At 42.4% G+C, this 13,169-nt stretch overlaps 1 protein-coding gene across 1 annotated transcript in view; it reads left to right on the top strand.

Annotated features, from left to right (window-relative positions):
* Positions 1 to 4,217: 4,217 nt before the first annotated feature.
* The window catches only part of LOC308666707 (DGAT1/2-independent enzyme synthesizing storage lipids-like), a gene marked incomplete at both ends in the record, with an annotated part of 30,393 nt that continues 21,441 nt past the window's right edge, over positions 4,218 to 13,169 (top strand). Inside the window, one exon of the mRNA XM_081325602.1 lies at positions 4,218 to 4,440. Coding sequence (XP_081181728.1) covers positions 4,218 to 4,440 — 223 coding nt within the window. The remainder of the gene's footprint in view (positions 4,441 to 13,169) is intronic.

A 13,169-nucleotide genomic window follows, 5' to 3' on the forward strand; every position in this document is an offset into this window, starting at 1 on the left:
AAACCCCCCACATATTATCACCTAGAATGCTCAGGTGGTCCATATTTTTGTCTGCTTATAATTTCAAGATGATTCACAAACCTGGAAAAGAAATGGGCTATGCAGATGGCCTCAGTAGGCTACCCTTACCTCTTGTGGATCCTGATCCAGCCCCTGCTGCACAAATACTGTCCATACAGGAGTTACCTGAATTCCCCCTCCATGCTAGGGACATAGCTGCTGAAACTGCTACAGATAGAATTCTAAGCAGAGTATTGTCTTGGGTATTCATGGGATGGCAAGACAGAAGTCCAGACCCTGAATTCCAGAGTTATTTTATCAGAAGGCATGAGTTATCTGCACACAAAGGATGTTTGTTATGGGGGTAATAGAGTCATTATTCCCTCAGTTTTAAGGGATAGAGTACTACAGTCCTTGCATGAGGGACACCCTGGTATAGTGCGCATGAAAGCATTAGCTAGAAGCTACCTGTGGTGGCCTGGTTTAGATAAGGCTGTTGAGGAACAAGTACACGGTTGCTATATCTGCCAAAGATCAAGACCTGAAATGCCTCAGGCACCTGTCCATAGATGGGAGGCAACTCACACGCCCTGGTCCAGGATTCATATTGATTATGCTGGGCCTTTTCAAGGACAGCTATTCTTAGTTGTAGTAGATAGCCACTCAAAATGGCTGGAAGTAGTTCCAGTCCCCAATATGACTACTGCTAGGACTATCCAGGTGCTGAGGAAATTTTTTGCTACACATGGGCTACCTGATGTCGTGGTTTCAGATAATGGGGCTCAATTTCAGTGGTTCTCCTCCTACCTCCTGGGATGTTCACAGTCGGTGTTGGCAGGGGGACAGAGGTCGACCTTGAGGCCTCTCGTTTGCAGAGTTCCTCAGGGGTCGGTCCTCTCGCCTCTCCTGTTCAACATCTACATGAAGCCTCTGGGTGAGATCATTCGTGGTTTTGGAGTTGGGTATCATCAGTATGCTGATGATACCCAGCTTTTTATTTCGACCGCAAACCACCCCAGTGATGCCCTCGACGTGATGTCCCATTGCCTGGAGGCAGTTCGGGTCTGGATGGGGAGGAACAGGCTTTGGGTCAACCCTGACAAGACTGAGTGGCTGTGCGTGCCGGCATCTCGGGAAACTCAGAGTATTCCATCTCTTACTATGGGGGGTGAGTTATTACCCCCCGTAGATAGGGCCCGCAACTTGGGAGTCCTCCTAGACTCACAGCTTTCTTTAGAAGATCATATAGTAACTGTGACTAGGGGGGCCTTCGTCCAGGTTTGCCTGGTGCGCCAGTTGTGGCCCTATCTAGACCAGGATGCCTTGCGTACAGTCACTCATGCGCTCGTGACCTCTTGGTTAGACTACTGCAATGCTCTGTACATGGAGCTGCCCTTGAGGACCACTCGGAGGCTCCAACTGGTGCAGAATGCAGCCGCGAGAGTTGTGTTGGGGGTCTCCCAATACTCCCATGTTACACATCTGCTCTGTGAGCTGCATTGGCTTCCAGTTGCCTTCCAGGTGAGATTCAAGGTGCTGGTAATGACCTTTAAAGCTCTACATGGCATGGGTCCGGAGTACCTTAGGGAGCACCTGCGGCCGGCATCAACTTCCCTCCGCCTAGTGCGCTCCCACAGAGAGGGCCTCCTCAGGGTGCCACCGGTCAGAGAGTGCCGACTGGTGACCCCCAGGGGGAGGGTGTTCTCTGTGGGTGCAGCTGATCTGTGGAACCGTTTACCGGTTGAGCTCCGGATGGCTCCCAAACTTCGCTCCTTCCGACGTGATCTAAAAACCTATTTGTTTGAACAAGCCGGCCTGGTCTGATGGATTTGGGTTTTATTACTGTTTTTATGTAATTTATTTGTTGTATTTGGGCATTATGGTTTAATCTCTTCTTAATTTTTGTACTTCGGTATTTTAGTATTTATTGCCCTGTTCACCGCCCTGAGTCCTTTGGGAGAAGGGCAGTATACAAATAAAATAAAATAAAATAAATAAATAAATAAATAAATAAATAAATTTACTGCTGCTGAGTTTCAGGCTTTCCTCAGAGCAAACATGATCAGACATGCCACATCTGCACCATTCCACCCATCGTCGAACGGACAAGCAGAATGAATGGTGAGAATGACCAAAGACGCACTCAAGCGCATCATCACAGGTGGCTGGCACCACAGACTAGCAGACTTTCTACTTTGTCAACACTCCACACCTTGTACAGCCACAGGAAAAAGTCCTGTGGAGCTTCACTGGGGCAGATGCCTCATCACTAAACTGGACAGACTCCATCCAGATAGAGTGGCGTCCGATGCTGCTCAACCTAAACCCCCGAGGGAGCTACAACCTGATGACTTGGTCTGGGCCAGAAATTATGGGCCAGGACACTTGTGGGTTCTGGGGAAGGTGGTTGACAAAACAGGGCCCCTATCTTACACAGTAGGGGTGGAGGGAGGGCGTCTGGTAAGATGGCATGTGGACCAACTAAGGAAGAGATTTCCAGAACGGTCACTAAGTGAGTATGGGGGTACTAGTCCCTCTCGTAGGTATCAAGCTGACACACAGGCTAGCTCTTATCCTCCCTATCAGCGTTTTCAGCACACACCAGGTTTCGAGTCTGAAGAGGACCAAGACAGCATGGAGGTGCAACACGGAACCCCTGATCAGTCAGATCAGCCAAACTACAATGACCATTGCGCTCACTCTGCTTCAAGTGTTGACTCTGGGGTGGGTCTACCGGGTGAGGCCAGCCAGAGCAATCCTCCATCCTCAGATTCTCCAGCACAGGAGAGCATGAACACACCTGGTGTGCCAGATAAGTTGCTAGACCACGAAGTGGGCAGAACTCAAAGACGTTCCTCATGGCCTCATAGGCCTCCTGCATACCTTGCTGACTATGTTGTTAAATAAGACAAAGTGTTGTAAATGGTTACCAGCTTCTGAGCATGCCCATTGTTTTTTGGATTTTGTTAATCAACATGTAATAGGTTGCATTGCATACTGAAAAGGGATTAACAGAGAGAACATCTCTCAGAAAATCATTCTTTAATTTTGTTGTAGTCCACTTGTACTTAGGGTGGTGTAATACTATTGGCAGAACAGCAAAGCTGTCTTTAATCTCATTGCATGCAACCTATACACTGCATGTCCTAGAAGGTCACGTTATGATTATTCTACCTTGAATGGGGTCAAACATTCAATTAAGCATTGGAGGTTGGGAGTGAATCATAATCCTTAAATGACAAGGGTTATAATGTCTGTTTCTTAAAAGGGGAAGGGGTGTTATGTATTGAGCTTTTGGGAATACCTTATCACGTGTACGCTGGAAAGCTAACTGTTCTCCAGCAACACAGATAGGACTTTCCAGTCCAGGCTGCAGTCAACTTGGCGGGAATGATGGGCTCAATCTGGTTGTTCAGACTATGGGAGACTATATAAAGACTGCATGGATACCCCTAACCCTCAGTACAGTTAAAGTTATGAATAAAGCAACTATTCTTCTGTACTCATCTGACTGGCATCTTTCCTGCTCGTCCGAACCCAAAACCTAATAGTGGCGATGAGGGTGGGATCCTGCTTTACAAAGAGCTGAAGTCACGAGGGGTCAGTTTTACATGCTGGTGGGAAGAGGCATCTTTCTCCCCACTCTTTCGGCCAGCTAGTATTAATACGCTAGCGGCCACACGCTCAGAATTACCCATCTGAGCTCGTGAAGCAGGAACCAGAACACAGGAACTCAAAGATGCCAAAGGTCGCCAAGCTCTGAGAGTTCGACATTCGCCACCCTGAAGAGTGGCTGTTGTACCTTGGGCAGATCAAAAATTACCTACGGGCCAATCCAATCACTGAAGAAGGTCTCAAGGCAGCAACACTGCTCTGCATATATGGACCTGCAATGTTTGATTTAGTGGAGAGCCTTTTTGCCCCCACGCCAATAGAGTCAGTATCATTTGCCAACCTCAAGCAGAAGTTGAATGGGGATTTTAAACCAAGAATGTACAAAATGGCATGAAGATTTAAATTTGATCAGAGAGTGCAACGCCCAGGAGAAATGGCATCAGAGTTCATTGCAGGCCTGCACCAGGCCGCAAGTCTTTGCAAATTCTCCAACCTGGAAGAACGCCTGAGGGATCGGTTGGTATGCGGCCTTCGTGATAAAACCCTCCAACAGAGACTATTTGCAAAACCAAATTTAACATTGTTGGAGGCACAATGAAATAATGGCTGACGAAGCAGCCAGAGGCACAGTACAAGTAGTGCAAACCACCAAACCTCTCAAAACAGAAAAATCAATCCACCACAAGGTCTCAAAATATGGTGGTGAAACCACAGTAGAGGAAGAGTCAGAAGTAGACAAGCTACAGAAGCAAGCAGGAACACAAGAACGCGAACTTCAACAAAAAGAGAACAATTATAAGGCAGTTCTCTTCCCTAGATGCATGGGTTGTGGCGGCAACCATGCCCGCGCGAACTGCAGGTTCTGGATGGCCATGTGTCAGGCCTGTGGAAGGACTGGACACATCGTGGTCATTTGCTGAGCCCATCAAAGAGACGGTCAACACAAGCAGCAGTCGGGGGAGCCGACAAGGATAGGTACCGGGGCCCAGGGTCCAACCAGTGTGGGGTTAAAGTTATGAATAAAGCAACTATTCTTCTGTACTCATCTGACTGGCGTCTTTCCTGCTCGTCCGAACCCAAAACCTAACATTAACATTATTCAAAGATTGGATGACCTAAAAGAGGCACTGACAACAACTCAATCTACAGAAAAGCCTCTATTTAATTTGGCTCCACTAACCACGCAACCTTGTGACAATATATTTAATCAACAATCTGCCTTTACCTCAACAGTAAAAAAAAGTACTGTCACACAGGCTGACAGTGGGGTAACTGCACTGACTGACCCAGCCTCTAAGAAACAACTGAAAGACAAAGGGCTTCATCAGACAGTGCCCCTTCAGCTGACAAACACTAAGGATATAATCTAGCTTCCATCCTCATTTGATTTAGAAGTTCCCACAACATCTTTCCACAAGATGAATCCTCAGCTATGCCCCTCCAAAAATGGACATAAATTTACATTTATAGACTTATGCCAGAGTACCTGCCTATTGGGGAAAAAAATCATTCTTGGAGCAAGAGCAGAGGCACACTGGCAACCGAGATAAAGAGGAGCAACAACAAGTTCTGCAACCCATGAGGAGAAATATCGAAACTCACAACTGTGTTTATATGGGAAGCTTAGATGATATCAACCCAGCTCCAATGTCAAGTTGACATCTGGCATTTTTACCATCTAGCCAATCAACCAAGCCAGATCACCTTGCCTCTGAGAACCCCATACAGTTGATGACCTGGAACATAGCTGGCTGGAAAGGGATGGTTGATAGTGGACTAATGAGCTTTCTCTCTAGATTTGATGTAATAGCCTTTCAAGAAACCTGGCTAACCGAAGTGGATGAACCAGTACAACTGCCAGGCTTTCAGGGATGGGTCTCCTCAGCCCAAAAAACAAAGAACAAAGGGAGACCCTCTGGTGGGCTATGCATTCTTATAAAGCAAGAGTTGCAATGGCAGGGAGAGAAATTATATAACAAAGATAAATATCCGTACTTTCTAGCTGTCAAATTTGAATATGACCAGTTTGAGTTAATATTGGTAAATGTGTATATTCCTCCAAGGACATTCCAGCACTATAATTCCGAATATTGGATGGGCTTGGAAGTTATCCTAGAACAGGGGTCAGCAACCTAAAACAGTGAAAGAGCCACTCGGAACTTGTTCCCTCACAAAAGGAAAAACTGGGAGCCGCAAAAAATGTGTATGCATGTGCGTACATGTGCGCATGCGCATAACAGGGTTTGACTGAAGAGTGGAGCCAAGGTGAGATATGCACCTACCCTGCATATTTGAATTGATTGGTTGAACTTTTTTAGTCCCACTTTTTTGGGGGGGACTGCACATGGCAGAGGACTGGGAGCCGCAAGAGATGGCTGAAAGAGCTGCATGCGGCTCCGGAGCCGCGGGTTGCAGACCTGTGTCCTAGAAGATATATCCATACTGTACCCTCAGTCCATAGTGGTATTATTAGGAGATCTGAATGCTAGACTGGGTCCCTCTCTATATGAGCTTGCCCAGAAGAAGGGAATCCCAGGGGAGTTCTTTGATAACCATCCTCAGTGGCTCTTGAGAGACTGTAAAAGTAATGCCGCTGGCCTGCTCCTAGTCTCCTTAATTTTTAAGGGTAATATCCAAATTTTGGGAGGTAAGGACAAGAATTACATATACCCTTATACATACCACTCAGCCAATTCAAGTAGTGTACTGAATCTCTTTTGTGTGTCGAGAGATAAGGCTGACCTCTTTTCGCAGGTCACAGTACACCTTAGCGACAATAGTGACCATCAGCCTGTAAGTGTGACATTGCGAGGCTACTCAGATTTAAGAGCATATAACATGGCTGACAGATGGCTCACCAAAAAGGTAGAGGTGACCCAAAATAAAAGGTTAATTTGGGCCAAAGTTGATACTAAGGCAATATTAGAATGCCTTAAAACAGAGAATGCTACTAAGTGGGCTAGAACAATCCAGTCATCTACTACTGACTGGATGTCAGCCTTCAATGCATTCTCCAATCTTTGTAACATACTGAAGAAACACCTAACAGCTAAACCTGTTACAAAAAGAGCCCAAGTGGGTAGACCTTGCTGGTTTGATCCTGATTGCCAGCAACTGAAAAAGAAATTGAAGGCAACCATGAGGCTTGCCCAGAGGAATCCTACTGCCCATATACAAGCTAAGATGCTGCACACAAGAAGGGAATATAAAAAAAAACTATAACATTAAAGAAAAAAAGTTTTGCCATTTCAATCTGGTCAGAACTTGAGTTGGCTGCCAGAAGTCATAACTCAGTATTATTTTGGCACTCTGTAGCAGGTATCCTGAAGGAACAGAGATTTGCTTTTGACATACCAATCTCTGCTGAGGACTGGGAGAATTATTATCAGTGCTTGTTTGCCCCCACCGAACCAGTAAAGAAATTATTTTTAAACAGTGATTTAGTAAAAACCCTAGAACTTCCCCCTCTTGGCCATCAGTCTCAGAAAAGGAGAAACAGTCCATCATTAAAAGCTTAAAGAACAATAAAGCCCCAGCTGAGGATTTTTTACCAGCAGAATTATTTAAGAAATTTCCCAATTGGTGGGGCCCTGTATTAGCAGGTCTTTTTACACACATAAATAACACTTGCCATATACCAGATGGGTGGAAGATGGCAATAGTTGTTCCAATATATAAAAAAGGGAATAAAAAGGATCCTAGTAATTATAGGCCCATCAGCCTGATTGACATTGTAGCAAAAAAATGTGCTAGGTACTTTTTGAACAGAATTGAAATCTGGGTAGAGGAAACAACATCCTCACAGAAGAACAAGCAGGTTTTAGACAAAACAGATCTACTATTGATAACTGCTTTGTCTTGAACCATCTAATTGCCAAATATGTCTATAAGAGGAGACCCCTGTTTGCTGCTTTCATAGACCTTACAGCAGCATTTGATATTGTAAATAGAGAAGTACTATGGAGTAAATTGACATCTCTTAAAATAGAACCCAGACCCTGGCTTTGATTAAAGCCCTTTACACAAGTACCTGTTTAAGGGTGCGGTATGGGGTTAATGAGGCCCTGACTAACAGGATTCACACAAATAAAGGGATAAGGCAAGGGTGTATTCTGACCCCATTATTATTTAATTTATATATCAATGACTTGCCAGGGTTAATGAAGGATACCATGGTACACATGCCGATGATCTTAAATACTGTAACAGCTTGCTTTATGCTGATGATATGATTTTATTATCATACTCACAAGTAGGATTACATAGGCTATTAAGAAGATTCAGCTCTTATTTATTTTTATTTTTTTTATTTTAATTCCATTTATATCCCGCCCTTCTCTGAAGACTCAGGGCGGCTTACAAGCTTAGCAGTAGCCTTCATTCTATGTATATGCCTGCTTATTTCATTAGCAAATCTAAGTAAAAAATAATGGTGTTTGGAAGAAACCATCAGAGACATAAGTGGCAATTAGATGGTGAACCAATTGAACAGATTAACACCTTTGTATATTTGGGTGTAACTTTTTCCAAGACTGGATCTTGGGCCTGCCATCATCAATGGAGTACATTTAGAGCAAAAGCCCATTTGAATTTACTGCTCAAACTAAAGAACCATAGTTACCCAGGGTCCCTAGCTCCATTAATCAAGGTTTATAAGGCTAAGGTTACCACAATGATCTTGTATGGAGCAGAAATTTGGGGTCTTTACTTAACCACAGTCCTAGAACAAACACAGTCCCAGCATTTGAGATGTATTTGGGGTGTAGATCCAAGAATATCTGCTGCAGCAGTTAGGGCTGAATTGGGAATTCATACAATTCAGGCATTATCTAAAATTAGAGCTTATAACTACTGGTGCAAAGTTAATGAAATGGAGACTGCTAGACTCCCCAAATTATGCCTATAGAGCAAATAAAAATAGAATCACAAATCTCCTGGATCACCAAACTAACAAATTTTGTAAGAAGCTGTGGCCTTCCTGTCTCTTGTGTAACAGGAGAACAATCTAAAAAAAAGAGTTGCCCAAAGAATTAAGGCTATAGAAGCACAAACTGACCTAGCTATCCTTAGTAAGGTGGGTAACTTGAAATGGCTGAGTAAATACAAATGTACTTTTCAAGTAGACAGTTATTTGAAGTTACAACTCCCAAAACATCTTAGGGAGATATTTACGAGAGCGAGATTTGAACAGCTTGACACAATGGTCAGATATGGGAGATTTCATGCTGTACCGTACAATGAGCGTCTCTGCATTTGCGAAGCAGCAGAGGTAGAGGACCTGGCTCACATCCTATTTGACTGTTGCCTGTATAAGAGGGTGAGAGACAGGTATCTTGGTCTATATACCAAATAATAATAATAATAATAATAATAATAATAATAATAATAATAATAATAATAATAATAATAATAATAATAATAATAATAAAGTTGGAAGGGACCTTGGAGGTCATCTAGTCCAACCCCTGCTCAGGCAGGAAACCTTATACCATTTCAGACAAATGGCTGTCCAGTCTCTTCTTAAAAACTTCCAGTGTTGGAGCATTCACCACTTTTGGAGGCAGGTTGTTCCACTGGTTAATTCTTCTAACTGTCAGGAAGTTTCTCCTTAGTTCTAGGTTGCTTCTCTCCTTGACTAGTTTCCATCCGTTGCTTCTTGTCCTGCCTTCAGGCGCTTTGGAGAACAGCTTGACTCCCTCTTCTTTGTGGTAGCCCCTGAGATATTGGAACACTGCTATCATGTCACCCCTCACCCTTCTTTTCGTTAAACTACACATACCCAGTTCCAGCAACCGTTCCCTATATGTTTTAGCCTCCAGTCCCCCAATCATCTTTGTTGCTCTTCTCTGTACCCTTTCTAGAGTCTCAACATCTTTTTTACATCGTGGTGACCAAAACTGGATGCAGTATTCCAGGTGTGGCCTTACCAAAGCATTGTAAAGTGGTATTAGTACTTCACTTGATCTTGATTCTATCCCTCTGTTAATGCAGCCTAGCACTGTGTTGGCTTTTTTGGCAGCTGCAGCACACTGCTGGCTCATATTGAAGTGATTGTCTACTAAGACTCCGAGATCCCTCTCACAGTTACTACTATTGAGCAAGGTACCACCTATACTATACCTATGCATTTGATTTTTCCTGCCTAAATGAAGAACCTTACTTTTTTCACCATTGAATTTCATTTTGTTAGATAGTGCCCAGTGTTCGAGTCTGTCCAGATCCTTCTGTATCTTAAGCCTATCTTCTGGAGTATTGGTGGCGTCTTCTGCCAGCTTGGTGGCGTCTGCAAATTTGATGAGTTCCGCATCTATCCCCTCATCCAAATCATTAATGACGATATTGAAGAGCACTGGGCCCAGAACAGAGCCCTGGGGCACCCCACTACACACTTCCTTCCATGTAGATGCGGTTCCATTGAGGACCACACGCTGAGTACGGCCTGTCAGCCAGCTACGAATCCATCTGGTGGTAATGCTGTCTAACCCACATTTTTCTATCTTATCAAGTAGTAGGTTGTGATCTACTTTATCAAATGCCTTACTGAAGTCCAAGTAAATTATATCTACAGCATTTCTCTGGTCCAAATGAATGACCCATTTGGATCTCCATATCAAAATAACTTACTTTATGTCTGGCCAGAACTTGAAAATAACATTTAACGTAGCACAGTACTAAAACAAAATGATCCGGTTGAGATCTGCATATGTGGGACTGATTGGGGTAAATTGCAAGGGCGACTCCGAAATATAATATCATATTTTATCTATATCTTAAATTACAGTATTGTACATTATTACAATTTCATTTTAGATTGTATTTTATTACTATTTCATCTTACATTGTATTTTATTTTAATTCCGTTTTAAATTGTATTTTATAAAATTCCATTTTAAATTGTATTTTATAAAATTCCATTTTAAATTGCCTTTATCCAATTTTAGTAACAATTTGTTGCTGGAACTTTACACTTTGATATGGCCCAAGGGCTAATCAATAAAGACTTATTATTATTAAAACAATAACTCAGCCTTGGGAATCCAAGGTCATTGGGCCCAGAGTTCATAGAGTTTTGGTGGGCTAGAGAGTTGGGAAGAAAGCCCGCACTTCAAGCTAATTGGGGAATGTGATTTATGAATGCTTATTGGAGGAGAGAACTGTGTTTTGATACTTTTTATCCAGGGAAGCGGAATTTAGTTTTTGGCTTTGTTAAATAGTGGGTTCAGGACACATGGAGACAGCACAAAGATCACTACAAACAGCCTTTATTGAACTCAGAACAAAAGACAAAGACAGAGCTCCCCGGAGCCCTTTAAATACCTTGCTATACATTGCTTAAAACCAATCTCAGCATTGGATTTTCCCGCCGTATGCTGGCAAGGCAATCCGGATGCTTGACTGGTGCCACCTGGTGTTATCAGTGGCCAAGCCGTGCCTGAATATCCCAACTATATACACAACAGGCTTCAACTATGTAGTGCCGATACTTTGTTTCTCGAATAAAAGATTCTTTAAGGTAAACAATGCCTCCAAGTTCTTTTGAAGAGTTTCATCTGTCAGAAACATGACAATGTGGTCACTTGACCGTGGAGGGGCAGATGTCAGAATTTTGAATGAAAGCCATAAGCCTCTTTTTAGAGGGCCATCATAACTTCAAATGGTCACTAAGTGACTGTTGTAAGTCAGCAACTACCAGTGTGCACTAGCTACAAACACTTGAATCTGTGGGGAGTCTGCTGTTTTAAAACATGGTAACATATCAAAATATTTTTATTGTTTTAAAAATAATAAATTTTATATTATCAGACGATACATGTATTCCTCATTTGGCAATTATAATTGGAACTAGTAATTTGGTTGTTAAGTGAAATAGTCTCTAAATGAAAAATCATGGGACATATTTTTATTTCAAAAGATATCTATAAAACTGGAGAAAAAATTCTTTGAACATTTAAACTCTCTAATTCAAAAATTTGTCTGACAAGGAAAGAAAGCTAGAATTAATGTTCTGCTTCCTTCTCTGTTTGGCTGGGGTCCATAGGCACGTCAGCCACAGTCAGTTCTTGCTGACTTACCAGGGGAGTCAGCCCCTCCAGCACTGTTGCTCGTGTCAGCTTCCTCCTCCTCCATATCATCCTCCGAGTCAGCATGCGAAGATAAAGCACCCTCCAGGGCCGGGGTCACAACACTTAAATTGAAAATGTTACAAGAAGCCAAGGGAAATGGAGGCTTTGGTTTGCCAGATTGGGTTTTATATTATCAAGCATCAGTGTTAACATGGATAAAAGAATGGATAACTCTTAGAAATAAAAGATTGCTGTATCTGGAGGGACATGACCTGCAACTTGGTTGGCATGTTTTTCTATGGTATGGGAAAAATAAATACATAAATACTTCCAAAACCACTACATTAGAAATGCATTATTATTAACTTGGGAAAAAATAAAATGTAAAATTTATTTGAAAATTCCAGGATGGCTTTCAACAATGGAAGTATTCATACATCCAATCTAGTCAGTCTTGATAAAATATGGACATACAAAAATATTCTAAATTCTGAAGGGAACTTAAAATCCAGGCAAGAGATGGAAAATCAGGGCATCAATTTAATATGGTGGTCACATTTACAAATGCAAGTCAGATATGATAAAGATATTAAAAAGTATGGATTTTACAAAGAACAGACTATGTTTGATCAGACATTATTAACTTCTGATGAAAAGTTAATTAAAAAATGTACAATTTCTTATTAAATGTCAAAATGAAAGATGAACTAGTAAAAGAGACAAGGATAGAAAAATCATGGGATATGACATTCCTCACAGTTTTATTTTACCTTTACTTTACTTTAGCAGAACTACAAAGCTGTGTGATGTCAAATGGCAGGGAAGGTTTCAAGAACTTGATTCACAAGGAAGCTGGGTAAAAGGGCAAATCTTACAGCCCCTTTTCCCTACTCCCCTACCCTTTGGAATGCTCTCCCTGGTGCTGGGAGAATTAGCAAGAAGAAAGCTGATTTTTAGATACACACAGAGAGAATAATATGCTAATGTCAGCTGTTTGCCTTGGGTGCTTAGGACACAACCAAAGTATTTAGGGTGGAACTGATTAGGATCTTGTTAATTTTAAGCAGTTGCTGCTTGCTGGCAGTTCTAATAAACTATTTAAGGTCATAGAGCTGAGCTATTTAGCTTCCCTCGTCACTTTTATTTTGTTCCTGCTGTGCTACAGAGTAAAGCAGGTGAGGAAATGACTGAGAGAGACACAGGTTGTAACTGTTGGCATTTGTCTTTCCTTCTTTTTCTTTGTCTTTCCTCTTTCCCTTTCTCCTTTCCTGTCCCTTCTTGGATGCTCAAATGCAAAAGGGGAAACATTTCTCGATGCCTCCTTGCCTTGTGATCAAATGCCACTTTTGCTAGTAGTTTGTGGCCACTTAAAAGATTGAGAAAAACCAGGCTCACTTTATCCCGTGCTTACATTTATTGGGGGCGTCCACAGACAACAGTACAGCAAAACTGTCAAAATGGTGGCTGTGATAGTTGATTAGAGCTCCTCCA

This window comes from Vipera berus (assembly GCF_964194415.1).
Source record: "Vipera berus genome assembly, chromosome: 3".
NCBI lineage: Eukaryota > Metazoa > Chordata > Lepidosauria > Squamata > Viperidae > Vipera > Vipera berus.